At 37.3% G+C, this 13,408-nt stretch overlaps 1 protein-coding gene across 1 annotated transcript; it reads left to right on the top strand.

Annotated features, from left to right (window-relative positions):
* Positions 1 to 9,584: 9,584 nt before the first annotated feature.
* LOC124161455 lies at positions 9,585 to 11,300 on the top strand. The gene has a single exon (XM_046537778.1). The coding sequence runs from the start codon at positions 9,585 to 9,587 to the stop codon at positions 11,298 to 11,300; it is 1,716 nt and encodes a 571-aa protein (XP_046393734.1).
* Positions 11,301 to 13,408: the final 2,108 nt, after the last annotated feature.

Below are 13,408 nucleotides of genomic sequence, written 5' to 3'. Positions count from 1 at the left end.
CAACGTATTTTCTTTACTAATGTTTTTGAGTCAAAATATCACCTCCCTTAACAGTGTCCGCAAAATATTTTCACATTTTGAAGCAGTCTGAATAACTTTTACATATCATTAGTTTCTAATTATCTGTTTAATCATTACAAATTTTATTCTCCATCATGATTTTTCATTCTGAAACGGAATTATTTAACTATTTTTTATCCTATGAAAGTTTACCCACTTCAAAATCAATCCTTAATTTTTCCTAATTAAACAAAGATATAATTCCATTAAATTGGAATTATTTTATTATCACAAGTATTGTTGAGTAATTGAATATTATTTCAATTGCAGAGTTCATTGGATAGTCTTGTGTGAGTTGACTACTCGAGGCCTCGATGAAAGCACGTGGAAAGAGATCGAATGAATACAGCTCGTTGGCGCAGGCAGATGGTAAGATTTCATTCATTCTTCTTCCAAGTTTTGAGTTCAGTTCTATTATTAATTAGTGATCACATAGGTACACTATAATTTTTACATTAAGGAACCTCGATGATAAAGGTAATGATTGCGTGAGGAAATAAATTAATATTTTCATTTTTCCAATGCGAAAAAAATTAACCGCACCCAAAATTAAGATCTCGCGCTTTTTTTGTAACACTCACAAAACTTACATCCCGCGGATCCCGCGCTGAATCTCAAGGCATTGATTGGTTGACGACGATGATATGCGTTTGCTTTCATATATTTGATTTGAAACTTCATTTCCATTGAATTTAATAATTCGAATTAAATACAGTTATGGGGATTTTTGTGAATCTATGATAAGTATTTACTTTGCTGTTTAATTTGCTCAATGTAATGTGGTGGTCGAGGTTTCCATATTGGCCTTGAATTTGGTAGGTAACTCAGCATTCCTCTTGCGCGCTCAAGTAATTACTTCCTCGGAGACCCTACCTGAGGGAAACGTGAGATTCCGGTCATATTTTCTACCTTTCTGATTTTTCCGTGAATTATGTATCCCGAGTATAAGTAACGTATTTTAAAAAAGTCGCAACAACAATGTCACAACGATCGATACTCTTTTTTGTTGAATTTTGTGTAATTATTTCCGTTGACGCTTTTTTCTTGCTATAAAATATTTATTAAGCCAATGGTGTCTGAAAATCAGTATATATTTTTCATTTTTTTCGGTTGCTTTGTTTCTGCAGTGATAACTTAGACCTCTGCCTCCATATTTCATTGATGGATTCCATATTTGTAACTTCTGTTTTCGTCTTTTTAAATAATTTCATCGTATTGATTTTTATGATATCATTATTGTTTTCCATTTCATAAAATGGTACATACATAAAATATATGTTGAATGGTATATTTTTGCTATCAATTTTTAGTATTACCCATGAAGTCCAAGTAAGTCGTAAAAAATTTATATATATAAACACTCAGCTCACTGTAATGGTTTCCAGGAAAATTTTTAATGTTGCCCATTCATATCTTTAAAATATTTAAATAATAATGAAAATGCATTGAAATATGGCCGATGAGATAAGCGTCAAATAATTTGGAATTACGCACTCTTGCATTTTTTTAATTTAAAAAATTTCTGGACCCTTAAAAAGTTAATATTTTCTAAACGTCTTCCTCGAAATGATATTTCTGAGCTGAATGTTAACTTTTTAGGTCTCCCCTTTGTTGGATTATGAGAATTTCTTTTGGTATATTACCACAGGTCAAGCTTGTGGACAACGACAGGGATTGCTTTTGGAGACAACTGTTCAGGTCCATGAAATGGACACCTGAAGGTTACTGCACCGACAACTAGAGACTTGAGGATTTTATCGTAAAGAAAGGAAGAATGAAGATAGGAAGAAAGAAGACACCGAGCCTGAAGATGGTTCTTTTTTTTGCATTTTTTGTTGTAATTATTGTACAGGGTGTTTGTATATTTTTTGTTAATGCATGTATTTTTTCCAGCTTTAGTTAGGATTTGCGGCAGGAGAGTAGGGATTTTATATTGCGTCCTACGGTTGAGTAGAAATAACTCAGATTAGGCAGGTCTTCGTATATCGTGGCCACGATTCCGTATTTAGGCATTTAATTAATTCAGGCGTATAAAGCAGTATTTAGGTAGGCAGGGCTGTATGAATGGATGAATGTGATTTTATGAATGAGAGAGTGGAATGTGGGTTTGTGAATGAGTGTTTGGAATGTGATTTTATGAATGAGTGAGTGTGTGCTTGTAGTAGTAGTACTAATGGTAGTGTTAGTAGCAATACTGACACTAACTCTCCCTTCCTTTCACTAAAAATCCCTCCCCACCCTCCCTCCCCCTCAAAATCCAAACTGCTCCCTCTACGTGGGGAGGGGGATAAACAGAGGAAAGTCTATTCCAATCAATTTTTGATTTTAATGAATCATTTATGTTATCTCATGCTTGAATTATAGCGTTGGACTTCCCTCTGGCTAAAGCAGTATGGTATCCTAGGGCAATTTCAAATTCTGTATTTGTTCTTTGTACTTAGGAGGTTTGAAGTGATAGAATGTTATCAAATTTTTGGCTCGTATAATTTTGTTCTGTTTATAATGTTTTCATTTTTTGTTATTTTTATTCTTTTGTTTGAAATATGCTTCATGGTGACATTACTGATTTATTTTTCATTCAATTTTTTAATTATCTTACCTGATTTTATCCACCAATTTTTGGTGTTGTTTTTTATATTTTCTCATTACTATGATGTGGTGTATAAATATTTCTGCGTTTTTTAAGGAATTAATGTAATTTAAGATGTATTTACTGCATTTATTCATTTTCACTGCTCTTGATAATGTTGTGTTGTGTAATGTTATGTTCTATAAAATTAAATATTAACTTATATTCCCATTTAAGCATATTTTTTTGTAAAATACATTTTTGATCCTCCTTTTCAGTTGGTATTGGGGATTTTTTTGTAAAATGCATGATTCAACTGTCTCTACATGCTAAAATTTGGCAATAATTTTTCTATTACCTTTGTGCATATTTTTTTTGAAAGTATATGTAAAATTAGTTTGAATTAATAAAAATTTCAAGTAGTGCGCTAGTAGTGTAAAAATGAGGATACTGGGACAGTCGCCATCTTGGATTCTCCGCCATCTTGAATTTTTCCTCGAAGGTGCTGCCATCTGGCAAAACAAATGAATATCGAAAATCTAAACGTCTCGTGGATGAACTGAGGATACTGGGACAGCCACAATCTTGGTGATGATGGTCTGAGGGTGTAGAGGTCAAGTGATAAATTAAAAGAATGGATAACAATAATTATTTATTTTCATAATATTAATACAATTCATCAGTCTGCGTTGCAAAATCTCTCACATCCTTAAAAATTTTATTTCCCCCTAAAAAAACTTCTTGCTGCGTTGGCCATGCTCGCACGTTTGGAACACTTAATTTTGTATGCACCACTCGCGACTTCTTAGAGGATGAGAAACTGTAGAGGCATTCGTTATGAGGGTATCTGTATTCTCCGGTCTGGGAATAATTGTTCATGGAAAAAGTATATATTAAATACTTTTCCCACAGGTACACGTAAAAGGAGACTTGAAGTGGCAGACAACAGAATTGAACAGATATCTGCGGTGAACCTTCTTGAGTAAACAGTTTAATGAAATTATGGGGAATTTGCTCATCAATAAAACGGGATGGGATAGGGAGGGATCGACAAAGGTTTTTCAGTAATGAATCTTCTACTGGGTGAATTTCATAAATGGAATGCACAAGAGACTTAATCGAAATCATTTTCAAACTCAGTGGGGTAAACTTCACTTTAGCCGGCCTGCATTCTGTGAGTATCTTGCTCACAAATGCGTTGAATTTCTGAAATAAGTGAGGAAAGAGAAATGAATTAAATTGTTTTTCAAACTTATTTCTCCATATTCCCACTTATTTTCCTCTCTTTCCAATGGGAATACTGAGACAGTCACAATCTTGGTGATGATGGTCTGAGGGTGTAGAGGTCAAGTGATAAATTAAAAGAATGGATAACAATAATTATTTATTTTCATAATATCAATACAATAATTCTTCAGTCTGCGTTGTGGCATCTCTCACATCCTTATGTATTTTTTTTTCCCACAAAATTTCATGCGGTGTTGTCCATGGTGGTACTTTTTGGAAAATTGTATATTTATGTGCGTTTCTTCGATTCCTCGATAATTTATAACACATGAGGCATTCATAATGGGGATATAAGTCTAGACCGGTCTGCGAATAATTATTAATGGAAAATGTATAAATGAAATAACTTTCCCACAAGTGTTGATAATATGAGAAACTCATTGGAAGGCAACAGTATTGTACCAATATTTGCGGAGGACCATCTTGAGAATACAGAGACATGAGTATTTGGGAAAATATTTTGTCAAAAAATCTGAAGGGGATGGGAAGGATTTGGCAAAGGTTCTCTATCCTTGGTAACGAATCTTCTTCGCGAACTTTATGAATGCATCGCACAACAGCGTTGACCGAAAGCAACTGCAAATTTAGTGGGCAAAACTTCACCATAGCTGGCCTGCACAATGCGGTCGTCGTATTCACAAATGTGTTCAATTTCTGAAATAATCAGCGGAAAGAGAGGAATATGAGTAGGAATTTGAAGGAATAAAATTTCAACAAAAAAGATTGAATATGTTATATATTTTTCAAGACAAATTATGAAAAAAAGAGGAACAGAAAAAACAATGAACATCGAAACTAAATTGAAACAAAATCAAATAAAATGAAAAATATTCACAAATCTCTCAAAAAAATCAGTTTTAGGAACAAATCACATATTTAGGAATTCAAGAAATAATATAAAAATTAAAGACAATAAAAATAATTGTATCATGATATTAAAAAATATGAAAAAACAAAAAAATATTAACTGAAAAAACTACTCCCAAAACAACATGAATCCTCACAAAAGTGCATGTAAATTTTTTTTCCCTCTTATCCCCCGAGGATCTCTACACACCTTTTTCTTCGGAACCTCATCATCAATGGAGAGTCTTTTCATAGGTGACTTTATAACAGACGTAGAAGCTGAGTGAGCTCCATCACTTTGTAAAACAGGCATATCAAGAACTTGAGCCTCCGAGGACGCACGCGAATGTGACGATGGGATCCACTGCACATCGTCCTCCGATGATCTCGGTGACTGAATAACAATGGAAGGAGATCTTGGCGGTGGATTTGTAGGCTCTGGGGATGATGGAGGTGATGGTGAGCAAAGACCTTCGGTATCGGGTGGTGGCGATGCGGGCGACTCAAGCTGTGGTGTTACAGCAAGAGGTTGAGTATCCGGCATCGGAGATGTGGGGGAATGTGCTCCAGGCAGGGATGGAGACGTCAACGGTTGCGAGGTCGGCTGCGGTGCTGGTGATGTGGGGGGTTGCACCGCAAGCAGGGATGGTGATGTCGCCGGCTGAGTTGTAGGGCGTGGTGGTGATGGTTGAGTTGTGGATGGCCTGCTCAGGCGAGATATGGGCGGTGGTGGTGTTGAACGCCCCGATGCTGCTGATGCTGTGGACGGTAGAGATGATGTCTCCTCGTCGTAAGACCGCCCCATCCGCGAAATGGGGATAAGTGGAGGCGGTGGAGAATGTGATGACGATCTCCGCGTTAAATCAAGTGCCTCCACCCGTCCAATCTGTGGAATGGGGATAAGCGGAGGCGGTGGAGAATGTGATGGCAATCTCCGCGCTAAATCAAGCGCCTCCGCCTCATTAAATAGCGCCGAAACGAGGTCGTCAAATGACATATCACTCGGTGAATCATCCTCTGCATACCCCCAGTAGTATGGAGCTAAACAGAAGTTAACTTCGTTCCGCGATCCATTCCACACCTCAGCCATAGGCCTACACGTGGAGCACCTATGCGCTGGCTGATCAACAGTAATTAGAGGTCCATCACACAGATCGCAAACAAAGCGTGGAATACGTAGGCGGGACGAATAAATTGAGTGCCTAGTTTCCACATGCGAAAGTTCAATATATTGAAGACGAATCCGACACCATCTGCAAATGGACACTGTGGCCCTCGATGTCGACCGCGTATCCAATGCGTGGTAAATGGTTGCCTGAACGCAATGGAATGATGCCATGGTGGATGTATGATGTGTTTTCTTACACAGCGTATATATAAGACTGTCCCACGTGACATTATTCGATATCTAAGGATGAAGCTATTGGAGGAACTCTCAACCCAATGAGCTCACAGGGCCGATGGTCTGAGGAGGCGTAAACCTTGAGGTCGGTCCCCCCACAGCTTCAAGATTTCATGCTGGCGACCCCAATCGGCTGGGGCATTGACGCACGAAGGAGAAGTCAGAGACCTTCGATTAAGATTAGCAATCGACCCTCATAAAAATTGATGACCGGCTGTGCGATTGACGCAAGCAAGCGGAGACAGACGGGTGATAAAGATTAATGAGCGACCCTCGTACGATCGGTTGGGGCATTGACGCACGAAAGAGAAGTCAGAGACCTTCAATTAAGATTAGCAATCAAACCTCATAAAAATTGATGACCGGCTGTGCGATTGACGCAAGCAAGCGGAGACAGACGGGTGATAAAGATTAATGAGCGACCCTCGTACGATCGGTTGGGTCACTGACGCACGAAGGAGAAGTCAGAGACCTTCAATTAAGATTAGCAATCGGCCCTCATAAAAATTGATGACCGGCTGTGCGATTGACGCAAGCAAGCGGAGACAGACGGGTGATAAAGATTAATGAGTGACCCTCGTACGATCGGTTGGGGCATTGACGCACGAAGGAGAAGTCAGAGACCTTCAATTAAGATTAGCAATCGACCCTCATAAAAATTGATGACCGGCTGTGCGATTGGCGCAAGCAAGCGGAGACAGACGGGTGATAAAGATTAATGAGTGACCCTCGAACGATCGGTTGGGGCATTGACGCACGAAGGAGAAGTCAGAGACCTTCAATTAAGATTAGCAATCGGCCCTCATAAAAATTGATGACCGGCTGTGCGATTGACGTAAATTACCTAGAGGTCGAAAAACAATTCACTCCACCCACCCCGATGGGATGGGGGAAATTCAGTATATAAAGGCATAGCAGAGCTCTCACAACCATACTCACAGCAAGAACGCCTTACGGTACCACAGAAAGTAGCAGCAGAACCAGCATCAGCAGAAAGAAGCCAGGAGAAGGAAGAAGTTCCCGATAATTTCCAACACCAGCAGTTGCCCTCACAATCCTCAACGATAGCGTGAGTAAAATCATATCATTAGTTTTTAAATGTATAAAAATTCAAGTCCTATGAGGATTTAGCTAGAAAAACTGCTAAAATGCTCATTTATTCTATCTACTTCAGATGGACGCTTTGAAGATCAAGTTGCTTACGCAGCAGGAGGAGGCAAAATTCTTGAAAAAGGAGGAGCTTAAGGAGGGTCTGGCATATGAGGTGGAGAAACTTTCTCCCACTATTACAAAATATGGGAGCAGCATAATAGCGGAGATAAATTTTGAAAATGCAAAGAGGAAAATATTCCTCCCCAAGCATTTCATCCTCACTCTTGACGAAATCGAGGCCTTTAATGCCGACGCATGGGGCGTTGGGCTAAAAATATCCAGAAAGGATAATTCAGTTGTTTTATTGTAAAAAATTAAAATAATACATGTCTTCGCTTATAAATGACCATACTGAATAATCTTGTTTCATTTAAAATAACCCTCAAATACACGTTAGGTTACTTATGTATAAAGCCTAATTCTCATATATAGAATTTCATTTCCACTGGAAAAACCAACCAGACGATAATGGAAGAGATGGTGCTATGCCCGGTATGCTACGTCTATTACCACCCAAGGTACAGAGCCGGCCATGAGATGTCGGAAGTTCATCACCGCCATGCAATCAGACAAGTTGGAAGAGGAGCTGACGCTTCTTCTTCAATTGTAGAGATTGAATCAGCGGTTAAAGGACGGCTTAAAACCTTTTGGGTGAGTGCAGGTGGGGAGCATACAGACCTGGTAATTTTTTTAAACAGCAAAAAGGATTTACTTTTAGAGAAAATTAGAATTTATCTCAAAGATACAGCATTAAAAATAAACATACTGGTGAAAGCTAAATTTCATAATGATAAGAATGAAGAAAGAGTTGAAACACAGGATAGATGGTTTAAAACAAAAAATGTTAAAGTTTTTGAAGCAGATGATGTGAATGAAATTTTAGAAATACTATTTGCGAAATTGTTGAAAGAAAAATCAGAAAGCTCATCTAAGGGATCAGGTTGGTCACTAAGTGAAATAATCGGCCTCGAATTACGGATAAATAGATACATCCCGCTAAGAGGGTCATCTTTCATTGACCTTCCTGCTAAAATTAAACTCACCCACTCAGTTATCAACGTAAAGAATGAGGATGCCTTCTGCTTCAAGTACGCCATATGGGGGAAGAAAATAAAGTGTCATCCCGAACGCCTTTCAAAATATAATAATATAGAGTTTTATCAAGGATACAATTGGGATTGCATTAATCATCCAGTAGAATTATCAAAAATTTCAAAGTTTGAGCATGAAAATTCAATTTCAATAAATGTTTTCGGTCTTGATGAAAAAAATAATGTATATCCAATTAAAGTTGTTGATCAGGAGTTAGATGACCACCGCGATCTTCTCTACCTTGTTAAGAAGGACAAGACGCATTTCTGCTGGATCAAAAATTTTGGTAGATTGATTCGATCACAAATGTCAAAACATAAAAATGCGTTACACGTATGCAAACGCTGTTTTAAACCTTGCTATTCGAGTGATACTCTCAGAGAACATAATATTGATTGCTGTAGAAATTCTCCAACAAAAATAATAGTTCCAACTGCTGATGACAACATCTTGAAATTCAAAAATTTCTCACATTCCGTCAGAATTCCCTATGTTGTATACGCTGATTTTGAATGCATCCTTAGTAAACATTTGAGTTGCTCTCCCAATGATGAGCATTCATATACAAATAAGCAGCACCAGCATGAAGTCATGTCCTTCTGCATGCTTATGGTATCAGATACTGGAGAAGTATTCGAACCATTTCTTTACCGAGGTAAAGGTGCGGTAGATATTTTTCTTGAAAAGCTGAAGCAAATGGCTCTCTTTGCACGAAATAAGTATAAAAATATAATACCTATTGATACTTTGACCGAGAGTGAGAATGTTGCTTTCATTTCAGCACAAATATGTCATATATGTCAAAATGAGCTCGGTTCGGATAGAGTGAAAGATCATGATCATTTAACGGGTAAATTTCGTGGGGCGGCTCATAAGAGTTGTAACGTGAATTTCCAAGTGCCTGACTACCTACCTGTTTTCATTCATAATCTTTCAAATTATGATGCTCATTTGATTGTCCCACATCTCGGCTGTGATGAGATGAAAATATCATGCATCCCTAATAATGAAGAGAAGTACATTTCGTTTGGAAAAAATGTAGATAAGACTTTTTCATATCGTTTCATTGATAGCTTTAGGTTTTTAGGGACATCCCTATCTAAATTGGTTAGCTCGATCCCAAAAGATAAATTTACGAGATTATCCAAGAATTTTGGTGATAAAAGTGATCTCGTGATGCGTAAAGGTATCTTCCCATATGAGTATGTGGATTCGTGGGAAAAGCTTGGTGAGGATAGATTACCTAATATTGATGAGTTTTACAGCACCCTTACCCAGGAAACTATTAGTTCAGATGACTATGAATTTGCTCAGGCGGTTTGGAACGAATTCCAGTGTAAATCTCTGGGGGGATATTCTGACCTATATTTGCTAACAGACGTCTTGTTATTAGCAGATGTATTTGAAAATTTTAGAGACGTATGTTTATCTACATATGAGTTAGATCCTGGTTGGTATTATACCGCACCAGGACTGTCTTTTGATGCGATGTTGAAGCACACAGGGGTGGTACTTCATCTTTTAACAGATTATGATATGATACTTATGATGGAGAAGGGAATTCGTGGTGGTATAAGCCAGTGTGTTAAAAGGTACTCCGAAGCTAATAATAAACATATGAAGGAATTCAACCCTAGTTTAGATTCCAGATATATTGCATACGTAGATGCTAACAATTTATATGGTTGGGCGTTGTCAGAACCTCTCCCAAAGTCCAACTTTCAATGGATAGACCATGTAGATGTCATGAATGTTCCAGACAATTCCAACAAGGGGTATATTCTAGAGGTGGATTTGGAATATCCTAGCGAACTGCATGACTTGCACTCTGATTTGCCCTTCTGTCCTGAGAAGAAAATTCCACCAACTGGGAAACATCAAAAGTTAATGACTACGCTTGATCATAAAGAGCGATATGTGATTCACTATAGAGCACTGAAGCAAGCGCTTTCTTTTGGTCTGAAGCTTAAAAAGATACATCGGGTCATTGAATTTGAACAATCGCCTTGGATGAAGACCTATATTGATATTAATTCACAAAAACGCAAATTGGCCAACAATGACTTTGATAGAGATTTTTACAAATTAATGAACAATGCCGTTTTTGGAAAAACAATGGAAAATGTTAGAAAAAGGATTGACCTTGAACTTGTTTGCAATCCCAAAAGACTTGATAAAGTGATATCTAGTTCACTCTTCATTGATCGCACAATTTATTCAGAGAATTTAGTCGCGATTCATAAAAGGAAAAATTTTGTTAAAATGTATAAACCGTTGTATATAGGACAGGCTGTTCTGGATCTTTCAAAAACACTTATGTACCAATTTTTTTACGAAAATCTTAAACCGAAGTATGGGAATAACGTACATCTCATGTACATGGATACAGATAGTTATATTGTTGAAGTAGTGTCTGATGATTTTTATACCGATTTGGTCAAAGACTTATCTTCCTATGATACTTCCAATTATCCTAGAGATCATCCATGCTATTCAGCGAACAACGCTAAAGTCATTGGTAAGATGAAGGATGAATGTGGAGGAAAGATAATGACTCATTTTGTAGGACTGAGAAGTAAATTATATTCCTACCGTGTTCAAGGTAATGTGGAAGGAAAGCGTGCCAAAGGTATTAAGAAGAATGTAATCGATAAATCCTTAACATTTGATGACTATGTCACATGTTTGAAAGAAAAAATTCAATTATATAGGAAAATGACACTAATAAGGTCGCAGAAACATCAAATACACACCGTTGAAATAAATAAAACTGCTTTGTGTGCAAACGATGATAAGAGATTCGTCTGTGAGGATGGAATAAACACCCTCCCTTGGGGTCATTATAAAGTAGACCGCAAAAGATCATATGGAGAGGCCTTTCCAGATTCTTGATAGGCAGCAAGAATTTTTTGTCTTTATCGCTGCTGAAATACTCGATGCTTGTTTTCTTCGCAACACGCAAAAAAATATGACCTTGTGAAGTTGCTATAAATACTGAACTCTCCTCAGCGGGATACTCATTTACAATCATGAACAGCAACCGCTTGGATGGTGTTGGAAACCTACCAATGGATGGTGAGTTGGCTGATGAGAGAGCTAAAGCGAAGGTCTTCGAAAAATTCTTGATGGAATTTTTTTGTGGGAAAAATCATGCGGATATCCCACCATTATTGGATGAAAAGAAAATTTCAGAGGAAATGGCGAGATTTAGATTCAAAAGAAATATCGAATGTGGGAAATGCGAGTGTAAGCTGAATAATCCCCCTATTTTTAAAAAACCGGATAAAGAAGAAGATATTTATAAATTTGTACAGTATAAAACAAAGCGTGCAAGCTCAGAAGTCGCTGAAAATGAGACAAAATGTCCTTTGAAACATTCACTTTCATCTACCCCTATGAGCAGCAAAAGTACGAGTAAGGCAGCAAACCCTTCATTCGAAGAGATTTTTAGCAAAGTGGATTCCACAATTAAGAAATTCTTGAAGTATCCTTGCATTTCAAAACTAACTGACGTTGAGATCGCCCATCTTCCTCCATCGCTGGTGTTAAAAATAGCTCCAAGTCAAATGACGCGATTAATGGAAAGACGGGGTATAAGGGATTGGAGATATGAAAAATGTACCGAACATTATAACAAGGGAAGAACGCAAATAGATGGTCCACCACCTTTGCGAATGGATTGCTTAACTTGTCGGTTGAAATATCTATAGAAGATTCGCAGGCGTCTTTTTTTATTTTTTCGCTCACCTTTTTTCATAATTTAAAAAACGCATTACAAATTGAAATGGTCACTCGTTATAAAGCTCATTTCTTAAAAAGACTCTGAAATGTGCAGAATGATGAAATTGCTCATTTTCTTAAATTTATTTTTCTTCTCACTAGGGAAAAATCACACACTTAATAATACAGCATGCGTAGTGAGTTACCTTAGCGAATATGGTTATCTTAACTTGAATACAACAGAAATAAGTCAAGTAAGGCTCGAATCAGTTAAGGATGCTATAAAAAATTTTCAAGAGTATAACAACCTCAGCATAGATGGGGAGCTTAATGAGGAAACAATGAACTTGATAAACAAACCGCGCTGTGGTGTACCAGATGATATAAGTTACTCACTCTTTTACTATAAGTGGAATAAATCTGTATTAAAATGGCGTTACGCTTTCGCAAATGCCAAACTTCATGAACTGACAAGGGCAGCTTTCGATGCTTGGAGTCGAAATACAAATCTAATCTTCATGCATGATTTAGACAATCCAGACATAGTAATTATGAATACTCGTCTTACACATAAAAATTTTAAAAAGGGAGGATTATGTCCTGCCTCTTTTAACGGGAGAGGAGGCGCTATTGCTCATGCAGATTATCCTAAAAGTGATGGTCGAACCGTTGAAATTCACATCGATATGGATGAAAATTTCTATTATGAATTAAATAATAGAACTGGTTACGATGAAATTAATTTGTACAAAGTTTTGGTACATGAAATCGGTCATGCTTTAGGCATATCTCATTCTCTTAATCAGAATGCTATCATGTATGCACAATACATGAATGGATATAAATTAGATCTCGATGAGGATGATGTGTTAGCTATTCAAAGTTTATACGGAGTTCGAAAAAAAAATGAAGAAATTGAGGAGGATGAGAGCGTAGAAAATGCGGATGAAATCACACCGACAGAAGCTGTACAGCCAGCTATAAAAAAACCGTCACTATGCGACGTTGAAATGGATCTTAATACTTTTCTAATAGCAAACCGAATGATGTACATTTTTTACGAGAAATGGGTTTGGTTACTAGATTTGGAAGACCCAAATCGAGGTCTTCAAGGTCCCATTTCCATCAAAGACTGGTTGACGTTTCTTCCGAACAGTTTTAGTAAAATAGATGCTATATATCAGAGACCTTCTGGTGAGATAGTTATATTCGTAGACGGTGTTGTCTATATGATAAGATTTCCCAGCATCGAATTAGTGGATGGATATCCTAAACGAATA

Source organism: Ischnura elegans, chromosome 6, assembly GCF_921293095.1.
Source record: "Ischnura elegans chromosome 6, ioIscEleg1.1, whole genome shotgun sequence".
Taxonomy (NCBI): domain Eukaryota; kingdom Metazoa; phylum Arthropoda; class Insecta; order Odonata; family Coenagrionidae; genus Ischnura; species Ischnura elegans.
This window is presented reverse-complemented; position numbering and strand designations above follow the sequence as displayed.

Excerpts from the sequence above, each read along its gene's own strand:
- LOC124161455 (XM_046537778.1), top strand. The coding sequence starts at position 9,585 with ATGCGTAAAGGTATCTTCCCATATGAGTATGTGGATTCGTGGGAAAAG.